At 37.5% G+C, this 18,463-nt stretch overlaps 2 protein-coding genes and 1 long non-coding RNA gene across 3 annotated transcripts in view; 1 reads left to right on the top strand and 2 right to left on the bottom strand.

The window, feature by feature from the left end:
- Positions 1-14,334, bottom strand: part of SNX29 (sorting nexin 29) — a 100,468-nt gene extending 86,134 nt beyond the window's left edge. Inside the window, exons 1-8 of the mRNA XM_083872687.1 lie at positions 14,250-14,334; positions 8,713-8,777; positions 7,760-7,812; positions 7,213-7,337; positions 5,962-6,142; positions 4,143-4,213; positions 3,038-3,286; positions 666-1,035 (exon numbers count right to left, since the gene is read on the bottom strand). Of these exons, the coding sequence (XP_083728813.1) occupies positions 666-1,035; positions 3,038-3,286; positions 4,143-4,213; positions 5,962-6,142; positions 7,213-7,337; positions 7,760-7,812; positions 8,713-8,777; positions 14,250-14,256 (1,121 nt within the window). The 5' untranslated portion in view covers positions 14,257-14,334. The remainder of the gene's footprint in view (positions 1-665; positions 1,036-3,037; positions 3,287-4,142; positions 4,214-5,961; positions 6,143-7,212; positions 7,338-7,759; positions 7,813-8,712; positions 8,778-14,249) is intronic.
- A 309-nt stretch (positions 14,335-14,643) lies between these two features.
- LOC310915751 lies at positions 14,644-17,184 on the top strand. The gene is made up of 3 exons (XR_014591213.1): positions 14,644-14,679; positions 16,700-16,860; positions 16,936-17,184. It is a non-coding gene; the product is annotated as an uncharacterized lncRNA (long non-coding RNA).
- Positions 15,874-18,073, bottom strand: TNFRSF17 (TNF receptor superfamily member 17). The gene is made up of 3 exons (XM_083872859.1): positions 17,198-18,073; positions 16,923-17,054; positions 15,874-16,162 (listed from the first exon to the last, which is right to left on the bottom strand). The coding sequence occupies exons 1-3, from the start codon at positions 17,310-17,312 to the stop codon at positions 15,906-15,908; spliced, it is 504 nt and encodes a 167-aa protein (XP_083728985.1). The 5' UTR covers positions 17,313-18,073; the 3' UTR covers positions 15,874-15,905.
- Between the last annotated feature and the right edge of the window lie 390 nt (positions 18,074-18,463).

The following is an 18,463-nucleotide window of genomic DNA, read 5'->3' as shown; positions in this document are numbered from 1 at the left end:
TTATTTCAATCTGCCTGCCAATTTCTTGGTCAGCCATACATTAATTCATTAAGGACATGACATTCCAAAGCAGATGAGACATGCAGGGCTTGCCTTTTTCTCTAAATGAATTTCTGCCAGAAATAAAGAAAGCATATTAGTATGTAAAATTATTCTTTCTCTCTCAGTTTTGCTGAACCATCTGCACCCTGATGTAACAAGCTTATTCTCTTTAAAAGACACATTTTTATATTTATATATTTATATTTATATATTCTATTTTATACCAAAATAGAATCGTTATCATACTAAGAATAAGGAAATATCAAGTAGGCCAGAATTACAGCCTGGCTTATCATGCCACAGTTTAACAACTGAGAATTTCAAGGAGAAGAAGAAATCTGAAATCTCAAAATTTGGGATTTTGGTGAAACTTAGAAGCAAAATATCATCACTGCAGTGGCCCTTACTGTTTAAACAGTAAAAAGGAAAAAAAGAAAAAGAAAGAAAAAGAAAGGAAAAAAAAAAGGTGGGGGAGGAGGAATAGGGAGAGGGAAAAAAAAAAAAAAAAAAAAAAAAATCTGTAGTTCACTTTAACACATCAATTTGGCAGTACCCATAAAAGAAAGGGAGGGGTGGAGGGGAAGCATGGAAAGTTTACCACTATCTTCTGCACCAATACTTACTTTTCAGAAGCTTCAGTTCCACCTTCTGTGCTTTTATTTCCTAATGATTTACCATACAGCTCATCTTCATCTGCATCTTCATCATCAATGCTCTTCACATCCAGTTTCTGGTATTCATATTCTCCATTCATGAACACTGAATTGTTCTTCCACGAATGGTTACTTTCACTCCCATTCAGATTTTTTCCGAGAGTGCTTTCAGATGAGGACAATGCAAGAACTGAAGATCTGTCTACACTCTCTTCTGAACTCTCTCCTGTAATCAGAGTCTTTGTGCCATCCCCCAAGTTTTGCTCATCTTCCTCTTCATCAAATGAGATAATATTAGTCACTCTCTTCTTCTTTTTTCGATCTTTTTTGTATTTCAAATCTAGCAGCAATACAAAGTTTTACACAGTTCAGAAAAGAGAAATAATACATGAAACCTGTTTTTTCTTAAAATAATTCATATACTAAATTACTCTAGTCAAGAAAAAAAAACACTTAGATCTACATGACATTCGTTATCTTTCCATATACATGAGTTTTAAATCTCTAATTACCAGCTTTATTTTACAGGCCTTACATAATTCAGATTTTAGAAGACATTTTGGAGATGCATTCATAACATGATTCAATTGAAACTGGAAAAAAAAGTTCTACAAACCCATGAAATTAAGTTTAAAATAAGAAGTTAGCCTTCCTGTCACTTTCTCCCATGGACTACACTTAGTGTATAATGCAGAGAGGTCTGCACACCAGAGAAAACATGAAGCACTTTCAGAAGAAAAACTGAAAAGAACAAACTCACAATAGAAAGAAAATCCACAACCTGCAATCAAATAATTTTGCCTATACTCTAAAAATTGAACAGACAGTTTTCAGCTAATTAGCTCTTGGTCTAGAAATACACTGAAATTCTCTCTGGTTACACCAGATGTATTCAGTGACAGCACTTATTTTTACACTATTACCTATTCCCTCTGTATCTGATGTGCATGTGAAGCTAAATGCAAAGCTGAAGCACTCCAAGAAATATCAGAAATTTACCCACCAAAACACCTCACACTGGGACCAAATTGCTTTGTTTAATTCAAGTCCAGCTGTTCTATATCCATCAAACACACTATCATACCTTTGAAAGGATGTTAAAACCCATTCTGGTTGCAAATAGAATTCCAACAAAGAACACAGACTTTAATGGAAACATCTGACTTGCTCTAACGTTCCACATATAATTGCGTTTGAACAAACTCAATTTTTTTAAAGTGACATTTCATTGGAGGCTGTATCTTTCATGTTCTGTGTACACATGTGCTGTATACATCAGGTACATCATGCTGTGGAGTTATATGCACCATCTGATCAATTACATTGTCTTGCTTCATCTTGCAAGGCTATTCTATACTAACAAAGTTATCCCAAGTCAAGTATCATCTACGGCTTTAATCTCATTTAAGTGCTATACAACAAAAGCTTTCCCACAAGTTTGTCTTAAAACACAGTTCTTAGAACAAAGTCTATTTTCAATGCCAATAAAAAACAGATTTTATCTCAGCTTCTATTCCTATCAGATTCTCATGTGGGGTTTATGTTTTTTTTCTCATAGCCAAAACAATTTATTGCCTAAACTCAAACCTTGTTTCTTAATTGAAAAGCACATAAATCTTCCTGCAGTTTTGTACTTTTACAAAGCAAAACAAACTTTTAGCTTAACTTCCAGAAACAAAGATAATAAAATATTACTTAGTTAATTCTGGACCAAAAAATATACAATTAAAATCACATTTTGACTGATTTCAAAGTATAGGACATTAAGACTTTGGGTCTTTGTTAGTCACTAACATCATACAAGCTGGTTATAACACTAAGAACTCTAAAGGTAAAGAGTGTATGAGTAAATTTTCATTTTGGCAATTATCTGCTTTGCATAGGAATTCAGACTGTAAACACAGTCACTACCTGAAGCAGAATACAAGCTAAGATTTGTATCTGATATATAACAAAGATATATGTCACTGTATGTCTGACTGGCAAGGTGCCAAAAGACAATATTAAAAATGAAAAATCATTACATCACAAGCTTCAAAGCATAATTTTATGAACATGAAATTGAAATTCAGGTCATAAGCAAAGCACTACCTATAAAACAGTTTAGCCTCCCTCTCACAGTGATATAAGAATGCTGAAATACAGTTACCATGCAGCATTCACACCCAATATTTCCAATTTCATGCTTTTAATTATGCATTCAACTGGTTTATATGCACAGTACACTTATTTTTAAGACTTCTGCTGTACAGCAGTGCATTAAAAGTAAATTAAAAAGTTATTTAAACACACTTGAATATTTTCTAAGTTTCTAAACAGCACTAACATTCATAAAAGCTTACCAGCATTTACATTCCTGGAGAGAACAGGCAGTGGGTCAGAGTCCTGGTCAGGTTTGATGAGGATCGAGACCGCAGACGAGGCCGTGATCTCCCGCAGGAGGCTGCTGACACCCTGCGTGGACTCCTTCAGTAAGGAAGTTACATTTTGTGTGGATTCCTTTAACAAATCTGACACAGTGGGTGTGCATTTGCTCTGCCCATTTAAATCCTTATTGTCAATGTTGATAGCAAAAAGAATGGAGTTCAGACCTTCAGATAAAAGAAAGGGGAAAAAGAGACCAGAAATGCACCAGATACTTCACATGGAAGTTATGAAGATAAAAGCTAAGGATTAACAAAACTACGACATGGAAAACATTTTTCCCAAAAATTTCCCACAGTTCCCAATGCATGAATTCTTATTCTTTCATGTACCATTCACTCCTTTCTAGATTATATTCAAGCTGATGCAATCAGTTCTGAATTCTTCTTGATGGCTGTTCAGCTGCACATTAAATAATCAAAAAGTACTGTGAAGTCATTTATTTATAAGCTTTTATTTAAACCCATTTCACTGCAACTTTGGTATTTGTTGGTTCCTACATTCTATTAGCAAAAACACCCATGATCCTTGTCTTGCAGAATGAAGCATGTGACCATGTATCTGAGAAAAGGGGTATAAAAGGTAATAACACATCACTTCTGTGGCTGAACTCTTGAAAAGTAAATTATTTGTTATCATTCCTTACTCTTACTCTCCTTGCCTGTATTTACATGTAATTTGGATCTTATTATAGAAGTCCATCATTGCCGTTTTCTAGTCAGGAATAACCCACTTTGCTCTCTGGTTGCACTGGGTCTAAGTTAGCCTTGACTGCTGAAGAGTCAAAAAATTCATGTGGAAGATTTTTGAATTGTAGGAAGGCCACATCCAGGATTTTACCAATCCATCAACTCATAGAATAAACTGGATAATACCTTGACTGTTCACCCTGGCTGTGCCTCTGACACACATTCTCCACATAAATAGAGAGTATTAGAGAAACTCCTTACAACCAGAAACAGACGTAACATCCTAAAATGCAGCAGTTTTCCAAGAACAGTAATACTGAAGAGAAAGTCTTACCAGCTGCCATCGTAGGGATCATACTGGAACGTTCTTCATCCATCATAAAAGACCAGTCTTCATAGAAGACACTGTAATTTAAAGGGAAAAAAAAAAAGACATGCAGTCCTATAGTAACACATACTTTACTTCTGAAAGACAAGAAAACTCTGAACAATAAGTAGGAGCACCCCAAAGGATAAAATTTTATGTCACACAAACTCCCTGCAGTTCTGAAATTGGTAACTGTTCAGATGGTTCTAAAACGACATGCTAAAGAGTATTTTTTTCTTTAGTTTTAGTTCTGCAGTTATTTAGCAGAAAAAAAAGCCACTCACACTGCATTAGCAGTCACAGCATCTCTCTATACCTAATGCTATACATGTTTTGTATAAGCTTAAAACATGTGAAGACAAACAAAAAGGTTCCTTTTACCTTGAGCAACCTGCTCTGGTGGAAGGGGTCCCTGCCCATGGCAGGAGGGTTGGACTACACAACCTTTAAGGGCCCTTTCTAACTCCAATCATAATATTCTCTGATTCCATGACCTGTTTCAACATCCAAACCCACACCAATTACCCTATATAGTTCGGGTAAACTATGAATTTGGATGTAAAAAAACACACATTATTTCAATGTGAACACATAAATTTAGCTGTTCTAAGCCTGGTTCTTTCTAGTAGCAGAATGCTGTATTTTTACTATCAGCACACAAAAATTAAACAACAAAACAGATAGCAAGAAAACCCTCAATCTATATAGTAAACAACTCTGACAGACTCACTTAAAAGTTTCCAATACATATAATTGGGGAAGTAAACTGATTCTGTAAATCCCATTGGAATTTGGGTAACATTTATGTCTTAAAAATTCTGGAATAAACATTTTTAGAAATAGCATTAAAATGCAGTCTGCTGTTAATCCTGATACTGTGCAAGTATTGCTACAAGCATGAGAGTAATTAGTGACATAGCAATCCAAGTCACTAATTGCCTAATGGTTTTCAGATCTTTTTCTTTATTTCATTTGCCTTTATTTGATTTCTTCAAAATCTGTTTTGCAAGAAAGCTACAGATGACTGGAACAAACTAGAAATGAAAAAGAGGTACTAATGAACTCAGTTTGGGCAATAATCTTACCCACTAGATGCATTAATCAATGCAAATGAATTAAATGCCTTTCTGTTGAATCCACTGGACTTGATCAAGTGGTTTGGGGAAGCTCAACAGTTACTGATAAAAAAGGAAAATACCTCAAATTTTCATAAAGAAAAGGAGCTGAAGACATATGAGAAAAAGGCAAGACTCAGTTTACAAACTTAAGTGCATTTTGCACTTCCAAAGCACCTTAAGATTTCAGGATGTGTAGTAAGTTATTCTCAGTAACTGAAACAAAAGGTTCACAAACTGCTACCAAACCACTTCCCAGTAATTTGCAGCTGCAGCTCCCCACTGCTGCACTGCTGGAGCTTTGCAATTATGGGATCTCCAAAAGGCAACAGGCAATTACCACTGATGAATTGATCAGACACAGCTGCAATTGTGTACTATTTTAGTGGAATGAGAGAGGCACCTTAAAGCATGGTGTCCAGGCTGCAGTGAAAACTGTTGAAAGAACAGGGAAGGGATTTAGGGAAGAGTTCACATGTTGATACAGGCACAAGCCACTATCTTAACGACTAAAAAAAAAAATTTTAAAATTCTGTTAAGTGACTTGATAGGCATAGCAATTAATAGAGGGTACTACTACAGCTGTGGCTTTTGGTTGGTTGCCTGGGGTTTCAGCCAGTGCTCCATTTGTCAGTACACTTCCTCCATTCCAAAGGTCTCAGACACAGTACCTGAGGCGATTCTTATCTGCAAGCAGCATATGAACATATCTTTCCAGGGAATGCTCGTTCAAAGCACAGCGCAGCCAAGCGCGGCCCCTGCCGATGTCAGTGCTGATGGCCTTCAGAGAGTAGAAGCGCTGCAGCTCGTGTCTGTTCAGCACTTCCTTCACATAATACCAGAACACTGGCTCTGCAAGTTAATGAATATAATAATAATAATAATGACAAGCACCCCACCAAAAATACCACTAAGCTCATACCTGAATACATTTACATGTAAATTTATTAAAGGAACAGGTAACAATATAACTTTGAACAAAAGTGAATCATTTACCCTCTTCGTGCAACCCACCAGTTAAATAGGTTATTTATTCTTACAGAACTCGGGCTATTTAAGCACTTAGGACTTTTCACTTCATTGAAAAAGCCACACAAATTAAAGGATTCAATCTCATAGTTTTACATAGAATTCACATCTAAAAGCACATTTGAGCTCATATTTTATCCAGAGGTTCAAATGTTCAACTGGAAACATATTATGGAAAGGAAAAGATTTCTTTAAAACTTTATGTTTCTGCTGATGTAAAATATTGGAAGGCAGGTCAAAGGAACAGATGGCTCCAGAATTTGCTGACATGCAAGTAACAAATTCATGTTACTTTAGAAAACAGTATCTCTTTCCACTAAAACACTTTTGCGTGCTTTTCCCAAATATTGATCAGTATCTTCATATAATTCTGATTAAAAAAAAATAGAAACATCACGGTGAAGAGAAAAATAAAGGAATGTTTTCTTTGAATGTGGAGAAAGCAATAAAAACCAACCCAACCAATACAAGCAATATAATTTTTCTTTCTAAAATAACATCAATAATCAGAAGTTAAACATAACTGACCTATACAGAACATGGCATTTAAAGAACTGAGAAAGACAAGGTCAAGAATGAAAACGTTGTTTTAAAAACTTGACAGCACAATTACACAACCTTGATCCTTGCCAGAATTCAAAATAAAATTTGCCACTATACATGATGCAACAGTAGGAAATGCTGATTTCCTAACGGCAACATTTCTAGAGCAACTTGGAATGCAAGTTAAACTAGACCAACATTTCACTGCTACTTCTACAACACACCAAGTGTAAGGTATCCTACAAACAATCTGCAGTTTGGTGCAACGCTTATAACTTCTATTAGAAATTATATCACTTGACTGAACACATGAACCAATTAAAACAGGACAGTTACAATTAGCAACCTACCTGTTTCAGTTTTGCTGGAGAAACCTGCTGCCTGTTTGATGGCTGCTGCTGTCAGTGCTAATCCCCGGCTCCTCCTCAGGCCATGCTGGAACACAGCTTCAAACTGAGCACACAAACAGGTCACTCTGCAACACAATTTTTAATGAATTCATGTAAAAGGAACTATGAAAAAAATCATAGTGAAAATCAACTATGTTTCTATACAGCAACTTTATTCTAGATCTCTGAATAGGAAATGTAAGGTGAACCATTAGCTTGTAAGCAGTGAAAGACCCCTTCTATGCAGTAATCTCATTATTTGCAAGCAGTATAATCTACTTATACCTACAGTCTCATCATAATGATTGAAAACTGAAGCACAGAAGAATTGGCAATCAATTTGAGAAATCACCCTCACGTGCTAGAGGGGCAGTTAATCATGTTATTTCAGCTCCAGATCACCTACCTTTCATACAATGTAATTTTTGAGGATGTCAAATATTTTGTGCTGTATGTTTTATGTCATTATAATGCAAAATCTAAGCATGTTAATCTTCGACTATTTTACCTGCTATCAGAATCTGAAGCAATTTCTTTTCTTCCTCCAAATCGTATTTGACACTGCAATAAACAGATTTTAAGAAATTTTAAGAATTTTTGTTACACTAAATAAATTTTCTGGACTACTTCTACATATGAAACAAAAACATATCAAAAAAGGAAGCAGCACAAAACAGAACATTGCAAAATACAGCCCGAATCCAAAAAGTGCTCTAGAGCATCATGTTACACTAATGGGTTGCTCTTGCAGTTCAAATATACCCTTGCTAGCCAGAGCAACACACCTGCAGATCCTTCAATAAATTGAAAACTGAGTGGAAATTACTACTTTTGAGTTTTAAATGTGCACCCACAAAACCAAACATGGCTCCTACCCAGCTCAGTGCTACAATTACAGAACCACTCTTTATAAAACATTTTATTGGCTTACTTCTGAGGCATCATATTCCGCCCAAGCTCTCCCAAATTGACTCCAGTCTATGAAATTCTACTTGCTGAACTTCACATTGACACAAATACAGACATACATACATAAATCACATCTTTACATGTATTTTAACCATTCACTAAAAATCTAGTACAAAGAAAAGAAGCTGCTACTGTAAAATGTTAACTAAGTTAGACTTTGTAGTACACTCCAATTTAGTTCAGTCATATCAGGATTACAAGAACATATATTCCTAATATATATTCTATAGTATATTCAAAATAGATCTATTACAAATATAACCTGCCCAGAACAAGAATTTTAAATAAATACTGCACAGTAGTTGTTTGCTAGCAGATAAAAACTCAGTTGTACCACGTAAAAGCCACAATTTCCTCTGTTTCCTTCTTTTTCCTTCTCTTTGTGTCTTGGTTTGAACCCAAGACGCTTTGTTAAAGAGAAAGCAATGACAGTCCCTGCTAGTAGTGACAACTCTGAGTAAGCTCTGCAGAAATGTGTGTTGGATTTCTCACCTGTTTAACTGCATCCAGTAGCCGTTCTAGAAGAAATTGTCTTTTAGTGTCGTTGGTCTGTGAACCTGAAATCCAACAAAATCATATCATTTTAAAATAAATTGTTTTTTAAATACATTTGGGCCAACACAAGCCTCTTTCTTTTGGGCCCTGAAAACCTTCTTCCCATGCCAACTATTCCACTAAATTAACTAATGTATTTTCTCTAAGTAAAATGATGCAGTATAAACTGCTTTGAGGTATCAAGTAGCCTTTCCCTAACAGGCAGCAGTACTTTTAAATATAATCTAGATTCTTATTTTAGTAATACTTTGAAGATATATTTCACCAGTACCAAATACAGAATTATTATTCAAGCTGATGCACACCTTGCCCTGAGCTTCTTAGCACAACTACCAGTGTAGTACAGCATTACAGCACTAGAAAAGAGAGTGGAAAACAAGAATGAAACACCAAGAGTATCTTCTTACTGTCAAACTTTATTGCAGAAAGGGTTTTAAGTCAGGTGAACAGACAGTAACTGTTAGAATAAATTCCTTAAAATTTAACTACCAGCGTAGCTCTTATGATTAACACCTATAAAATCTATTTTGTTACTGTATAAGGAACTATGCAAGACAACCTTTAACCTCTCAAGCTGTTTCAACAATAGCATAATACTTTGCTTTTTGGAATATCCTTTATAAACTCCCATGAATATTGTAAAATTTACTATTTAGATAACCTAAATTTCCCCTATAATTTCTTTATTCTGAGCTTAAGTTCACAACGTCCATCAGAAACCTCTGTGACATCTCTGGAGTTAAAGTCATTCTATTCTCCTTTCTCTCTCAAAGAACACACAACCAATGTACATATGGACTGAAAGCCAATTATCCAAACTCTGCATGAGCAAATTCCTCCCAACACTGAAAATCAAACACCACACACTAAGCCCTCTAGTAAAGAGAGATGACATCAAAGATATGTGCTTCCTCTTGCTACCTGACACTGTGAGGTCCAAATACCAGAATTTCCTATCTTCATAATCTCATTCAAAACATTTTGCTTTGAAACCAGCAGGACAGGACAGAATTTGTCCAGATGAATTGATTCTGCCTTTGTGTGTATATATATATATATATATATATATATATATAGAGAGAGAGAGAGAGAGAGAGAGAGAGAGAGAGAGAGAGAGAGAGAGAGAGTCATCTAACATGTAAGTATACAGAATAAGTATGCCAGAATAATGAAAACAACAGGAAAAACGTGCAAACATAGCTGCTAACTAAGCTTCACAATGCTGGTTTTGCTGATTACAGCACATTTTCAAGACGCTGTGCTTCCCATTTTGAACTCTGACTCAAAGTGTGCAGACATGTGATGTGTGAGGTCTGGGGCTGTTAGTCAAGCACTCCAGTGCACACAAACAATGTTCAGTGCCAGTCCAGGACTTCAGAAACAAACCCCACACCAAATGGGTTTTAACTTCCTAACAACTATGCCAGTTATGCCAGTGTCAAGATAAGGCTAAATTCATATAATCCCCGCCATTCCACACTATGGTCCTTCAGATCTTGCAATTTATTAAACAATAATCAATGTTCTTACCGCTCATACTTTGCCAAAATGGAGATGTTTACATGCCTATGTGTCCATTTGTTTTATAATAAATCAAATCACCATAAAATAAGGAAAACAATCCCGACTTTTAGAGCAACCCCTAGTGTTCAGTAACAGTGAATATACACAACTCTGCAGATTTTCTCTGTTGTCTCAAAACTCATTACTCTTAGTCTTGCACTACCCACATACCTGCAAGAAGAGGCATAACACAATATTTTTCTTTATATTAATAGCTTGAGACAACATCAGAACAAATGCATGCAATTAGTAATTTAATGACCAGAAAAATATCTATCAAATGAAACTATTAGTAGATGGACCAAGTTTGGCATCCAAATGCAACACATGCTAGTTTTTTAATTCACATCTCTTTGGACTCTTTGTATCTATTCAGTAACAGAAATGGTTTGCAACTAGATTTCAAACCATAATCAATATTAAAAAAAAAAATGTATGAATACAGAACACCTACTGATATTCACTATACTAATTAATGTTCTAAACCACTAAAGCCTATGATACCAAACAACTTTGACTTTACACAGACTGAGAGCAATGTGTATTCCCTCTTCATTTTACTTGTAAATTTGCACTACTAACAATGTGACTGCAGGATATTACAACAAATAATTCCTGAAGCAGTTCAGATCCCCCTCAAAATTAATAGGGCTATGAGGCCACATAAAGTGCCTGCTGAGGGCTTAGCTGAGATTTCTCTTCAATTCACATCTTAAATTCTTCTACTGCTGTTGCTTAACAGAAATTCTACAGGTAGAAGAAGAAGAATATTCACAAAGTCCAAAATTTCTTTAAAAACTGAAGGATTAAACTGTGTCTCTTTTCATGCTGAGGGTATGTTTTTCTCTGTAACAAGCCTAGAAAATATGGTACTATTTTATGATAGTTTTGTTTCAAGTAGGTGGAAGGTAAAAATAAATCTCTAGTGACTCTATTGAAGATTTAATTCTTCCACATTTTCATTTTCTAAACTAAGTCCTTAGAAAAAAAACATATTTTCAGACAAGAGCACCAATTAAGTGTGATCAACTCCAGCTGATTTAAAGACTAACAGTGTATTACCAACTGACTAAAATACCCTTCTCCTGATTCAGAATAGCAATAAAAACTGCAGCCACACACATACAAATACAAAACATAGAATGCAGAAAACAGCATTACCCAGAAAAAGGCTGTATTTAGACTATTGCAAAAAAAAGGAACTTCATACGTGACTCTAAAAATAATTGTGAAAACATAATTATAAAGTTGCAAAAACTAAGAAACTTAAATAGACTCCTCCCACCAATATCTACTCAGTCAAAAAGGGTTTAAAATAGGCTCAGGTACTGCACCTGCCTCTGTGACCCTCCTCATTTTCTGTTGTTCAAGGTCATGCTTTCCTATTTTTAAAAAAAATTTCTCTCCATACTCTGACACAAACATCCACACCTACAGCAGCAGCAAACTGGTGTACAAGGAAAGCAGGACTTTCATCCAGTTCCTCCTAGGTAAAGCCCTCTTCAGCACCACAGGCACCACATAAGTAAAATAAATAAACCTCCTATCGCTCTTACATAACTTGCATTTATGTCCTGAATGCAAAATTTCAGACCGCAATCCTCTTTTGCTTGCTCTGATACAGGTTCTGATGGCACAAGTTTAAGATAAAACAAACACAGACCTAATTTAAATGCTACTTTATACTACATCATTATGATTCTACTGCCTCATCCCCCCCACCATGAGTTGCTTTTTAAGATTTTTGAAGCTGTCATTAAACAAATGAAAACAGCCCCAATTCTTGACAAGCAGATAAATCTTGTATCCTTGTATTATTTGCCTTTAAACTTTAGCCTACTCAGCACTGTACAATAAAATATGAGTATGCAATTAGTAAGCAGCATTAGTAATATTAAGGTGATGCTTACATCAACAGGAAGTTACCTTCACATCCACTAGAAATACAGTGTAGCTAAAGAAAATAAACATTAAACATAATTATAGCTATTAAGAAAAGAAGTTCTTGCATCTTTATTTTAGGAACAGCTCTGTTAGTTAAAGGGGCTAAAACTGGACACAGAAGTAAGCACAGACGGTGCTATTACAGGTAATAGAAGTATATGGTTAAAATTGATGAGATGTTAACATGAGCCATCTCCTTGATCTGAAACAAGCATGATAATGATAGACATTTCCCTGTTCTGATCAGTTTGACTTATATTATTCTAGAAAAATACTGTACAGCATTGTATAACAGTAATGTTTGTCAAAGTTCAACATTAGGGGGTTTTTGGTTACCTTGCTGTCTAACTGAAATTGTTGGAAAACCCCTATAATTCTTGGCAGTGGCTATAAATGGGTGGTTACCATGCAACTGAACCACTACTGTTAATGTCACCCTAGGCATTACTCTGTTTCAAGTAATTAAATGTTTCTTTTCTCATAAACATATATCTCTTCATTGTCTTTAAAAAAAGAAGATTAAAGGTAATAATAATACCTACACGATGAAGCTTTACGCCACATGAGGTGTTACCTTGCCTTTTGAGTCACAGCATCCAAGCAGAGCTCTCAAAGATTAGTCTCCTAGAAAGATTAAGGCTCTAATTTGCATGAATTTGCACAAGGGTATTCCCAGCTTGAATTCATCATTGGCAGGCTGAGGTTTCCCATATGAAAATGATTTGTATTTTGTATTTTTGTATTTAGGATTTAGTCTATGCTGTGTCAAGATCTGAAACACTCAAGAAACTTTCTTTTCCCATGCTTTGAAAGACTTCACTGTTACTTGAATTTTTCACAACAGGTTTCCCTACAATAATCTTTATTTTGCCTCATCTCTTCCACAAAAATCTTCTATTTTCTTCCTATCGTAAAGGTGAGAACAAAACGAAGAAAAATACAAGTGAAGCAGTTTTATTTTTTACTTCTCTTTCAGAAATTGCTGCTCCCCATAAAAGATGTAGCATTTGGTTACTCCAGTTAACTCCTCAGGTTTTTTTTTTTCTTGCTGCCTTTGCAACAAAGATCACCATGTATTAGATCAGGGTGGGAGAATAATACATGATCCAGTTCTCAGGTGCAGAGTGTTGTCTGCAACTTCCATTGCTGAAGATGTACACAGAGACCCATCAAATCTTTAACTAAAGCACCTCCCTTCTCAAAAACCCCCAAACAAAACCTTGCCAATATGTTTTAATACATATTAAAAAGAAATACCGCTTATACTTTACATCTACAATAAAAGCCTATTAGAATTTTCACCTCCATCCTAACAAATAACTCTCCATGCTGGCCCATTCAAGTGGATCTGCTTCCTGCAATTTATGGGTCACAATTCTCATGCAAAGCTTCAAGCATTTCCTTGTGAAATACCTCAAAAAGCTCAAGATTTAGCACACATTTACCCTCAAGATTTAGCACACCCCCCGCACCACTTCCCTCTGCCACAGGAATCACCACATGCAAACAGACACAGCCCTCACTCAGGGACACACAACAACAGGGACCCTTTTTCTGTGCTTCTCACCTCTCCCACCGACTGTACCCTCCCTGAGTTCATATTTTTAATTTTTTTAACTCCTATTTTCTCTTGCTCATCTATTTCCTCGGGAGTATTTCCTATGATTTCGCACAGCTCAGGCAGCACAGATGCCCGAGCCCAGCATCACCTGTGCTGTGAGCCAGTGTCACGCTCAAGGGCAGGAATTAGGGTCTAAAACGGGGTAAAACACCGCTCCGGGGGACTCGGGGAGCCGGAACGAGGAACGGGGTGTGGTGCTGAGAGACCCAAGTGTCCCACCAGGGAGCAGCGAGGGGGAAGGAGGGCAGGCAGTGCCAGTCCCGCCCGGGCCCCCCGGCAGGCTCTGCCCGCTCCAGCCCCCGCAGCGCCCGGCGGGCCCGGGGCGGAGGGGCCGGGCCGCACTCACCGCTCATGGTGCCCGCGGGGCCCCGTCCGCCGGAGCCGCCGCTCTCCCGCACAGCCGCGGCCGGGCCGGCAGCCACCGCCCGCCCCGGAACCCGCCCGGCGCCCCGGAAGGTAAACGCGGCCCCGGGAGCGCCGCGGAGCGTTTCCCGGCCCGGGGCTCCCCGCGCGGCCCGGGCCCGGAGCTGAGGCTGGGGCTGGGGCTGAGGCTGGGGCTGGGGCTGGGGCTGGGGCTGAGGCTGAGGCTGAGGCTGGGGCTGGGGCTGGGGCTGGGGCTGGGGCTGGGGCTGAGGCTGGGGCTGGGGCTGAGGCTGGGGCTGAGGCTGGGGCTGGGGCTGGGGCTGGGGCTGGGGCTGAGGCTGGGGCTGGGGCTGGGGCTGAGGCTGGGGCTGAGCCGGCCCGCGGGGCCGGAACGCCACACCGGGAGAGGAAGGGTGAGAAACGTGCAGATAAACTGTCCTCCTCTGCTGCCGCCTGTGCTGTGCTGGGTGAAAGCTCGGGAAAGGGTCGTTAAATAACAACAAAAAACAAACTGATGATAATAACAAATTAATAAGTCTCTAGGCCTGTTTAAGAGGTGTTGGCCCTGTGTGGCCGAAACCACACAGAGCCCCGAACTCCCAACTTTGTGTGGGCCTCCCAAAGATGCTGCACTGACCATTCGTAGATTTCCTGCGATGAAATACTTCAGTTCTGTCATTCATGCAGGAACCTGAAGTAGGATGTTAGCTACGAATAAAGTCGATTGTTGTTGTGGTTGCTTGTGTGGTTGTTGCTTCTGTTGTTGCAGTTTTCCAGGAATAAAATTGTGGCCTAATATTAGGAAAGTAACATTATTGCTCAGAATGCGAGGTGACAGAAATATATTCCTAATTTTAGGCCACAGAGTAGTCTAGCATGACTAAACACCTATCCTTGTAAATAAAACAAGGGTAAGTAAAAAAAAAATAGTAAAAGAGAAATAAATCTCAGTGTGAAAACACTTGGCACTGAAATGAAAGCCTGTACCACCAGAAAATACATGGAATTGCAGGGATTGCAGTGAAGACCAGGAGCTGGACTCCGGTGGACCTTGTGGGCTCCTTCTGGCTGAGGACATTGTGTGATTGTATGATCTGTGCTCCCCAGAACCACAACCTCCCTTAGGGTGACCCAGGGATACCTTCTGAACCCAGGGGCCTCCAGACTCTACAATCCATCTTTAGAACACTCTGATTTCAAGTGTTGAAATTACTCTTTCCAAGACGGGGGATGTACTGTAGGTCTTCATTTCTGCCTCTTGGAACAGTCCTTGTGTACCATCAAGTAATTTTTGGCACAAGATCTGAGTCTAACATAAACATATATTTGCAAACTTGTTTATTTTGTACGTATCTGCTGTAAGTAGGTACAGTCTCTAAAGGCAGAAAAAGCTGTCCTATGTAAGGACTTTCTGAAATTAAAAATTCCAATATCTAGATGAGTACCTGAGAATAATGTAGAAATACTTGGCTAATGAAATACCAGAATTAGAAATAATATAACAATATTAATGCAAGCACAATGGGAGATCTCTAAGGATGATGTACTACCTTCTCCACTGACTGCAAGTATTAAGGTTAACAGCTATACTGGAATAACTAATTTATTATTACTCGGTACCAATACACTTCTCTCCCAATCATCCAACACCCAGAACGTAGTTGTAATAATCAAAAGACTTGGTGGTAACTAGAACAGTAGCTCGTTCTTCAGTAGCTGGTAATGGAAATGAAGTTTCACAGCCAGTCTGAGGTTTTACCAAGCCACAGTCACTGCAAGTGCATTCTTCCACTGAATACATTAATGTTTCACTTGGAAGTGTGTGTCTAATTTCTTCTGTATTCACACTGCCTTCAGTATTAGCCTTGAGAACATGACTCGGCTCCACAGAGCAGTCTGTAAATATACAGAGGTTAATTTAGTACATACATCATGCTATATTAAACAAAGCTATTAAAGAGCCAGATTTCATGATGGTCCAACTGTGTTCTAATCTCAGTGAAAATTTTAAGATACAGTGAAAGTTTTAAGATGTAGCTACATATGATAATCTTTTGTTCTATGACAACACAACCCTCTACTTCAGAATAAGCATTGAAGTAATCCAACACATTTTCTAGTCAGTTATTATTTATTATCTGAGAACTCAAAAATATAGTATTTGTAAAATGGAAAAAAACCTTTTTTCACTCTCACAAAATATACCACATATGCTTCTTACAGACTACAATATTAAATAAAATTATTTAAAGTCTCGTAAAATGAAAGAAAAGCTAATATTTATTGAATGTGTATCCTCTGCCTGGGAAGAATTCCTTTTGCATTCAATGAGGGTTAAACCCTTACAAAGTTTTTTGCTTTTGAGTGTTCATAAATGATTTCTCAAACAGCAGCAAGTAAGCCAAGTATGAATATACAACACAATCCTGACAGGATCCAGAACCAACAAAGAGAAATTGCTGCTTTTGCGAGTCAGCATCTGGATATTTATCCCCTAATAACTGTGAGAACTTCATGGAGACTATTTGAGGAATACCAAACAATCCAACAAAGACAGTCTTCAGAATCTGGACTATACACAATGTTTTTACATGGTAAGATCAGCTAAAATGTACAACAATCTAAAATTATTTGATGAAGAATCTTATTTATTCACCTGTGTTTTCCAGTTTTTCTTTTAGTTGCTTTAGGTGCTTCCATTTAAACAAGACCATTAAGGTGAACAGAGTGAGTATTAAAACCAACCCTGTGCCCAAACAAATCCAAAGAATTCCACTTGAATCAGTACCTTATGAAATAAAAGAAATGCATTGCATTAATCAGAAACAATAACTAATGTACAGTAAACATGTCCAACACATCAAACTTGAATGGAAAATACAACATGGAGATGCCCAGCAGAGCCACAGAGTATTGCAGAAATCTACTTACTCTTCTCACAGTAGTTTTCACAGGAGGGCGGTGGTGCACTGGAACACCGGAGGTGACAAGGAGTACAAGAGAGCAGCAAATTATCAAAGTATTCATTTTTGGGGCACTGTGCCATCAGAGGCAGTAATTATGGAACTACAAAGCCACAGAAATTGTAAAGGAGCAAGGATCATCTACAAAAGGCTTCTCAGTTCTCAGTTTGAGCAGAAGAACAGCCAGCAGTAATAATGGACTTCCATCGCAGCTTCGCGACATGGGATCATGTTACAGAAAAAGGATTTAACTCAGAGGTCCCCAAGGAATTACTGTTCCTTTTTTGGCAATTCACAATTGTAGAAAAACTGAGCAGCTGCACCAAGATAGTTTTCAATGTAAATTTTATCTGAAACAGAAAATGGTTATTTGTAGAAGACGTTTCTGGAGCAGGTGCTAAATGCTACAGACTGTAGAGAAGAATGATCTCCAAACAGGAGTTCATAATAATTACGCATCTCTAAAACTTAGGGATTTTATTTCATGGTGATTGCTTCAGAATTAGCCGCATTTATCATCTATTAGGGCTTGGTTGGCATTTTTGCTTAGCTCATTTGGGGGGTTTTAGCTTTTTTTTTTTCTTTCTTCTTCTTCTTATAATCATATTTCTATGAGAAATTTAATAAGATTGCATTCTAATCATGAAGAAAGTGCTATATTTTACAATTTTGATTCAAAACATTATCTGCATTTTCCACTTATTTTTCCATAGTACAGGACTGTCATTGGGCTAAAGCTGCAGTACTCAGCATGGAAAAATAAATTTACAGGACATCTTCTTCTCAGCCAGGTAGATGTATATACAGCAAATGTAACATTTCTGAAAATGTATTTTGTCTCCTCATAGGAAAAATAAAAGTTTTGACTACAGACTGCCACAATGAAAATAGTTTTCACAGCTAACTTGTATCTTGATGTTTTATTCTAATGGAATTTATTTTAAATACAGAGTTAACCAGTAATTTATAGCCAGTAGCAGTAACTGCCTCTATCCAGTATCACTGCCACAGACAGATCACAATTACAGGTTCTCTCTCTTTATCACATTTATGTTGATTGCCTTTTTGACTACAGACATATAAAAAAAACCATTGTATAAGGAGTTGTGATTTTATACCACATTACTATTATTATTTTCCCACAACATGCACCATGTGGGAATACACATCTCTGTTTTTAGTAGAGCAGTCTAACAGATCTGTGTTCTAGTCTCTAGCAGATGGAAATGCTTAT

This window comes from Zosterops lateralis (assembly GCF_965231275.1).
Source record: "Zosterops lateralis genome assembly, chromosome: 15".
NCBI classification, from domain to species: Eukaryota; Metazoa; Chordata; class Aves; order Passeriformes; family Zosteropidae; genus Zosterops; species Zosterops lateralis.
This window is presented reverse-complemented; position numbering and strand designations above follow the sequence as displayed.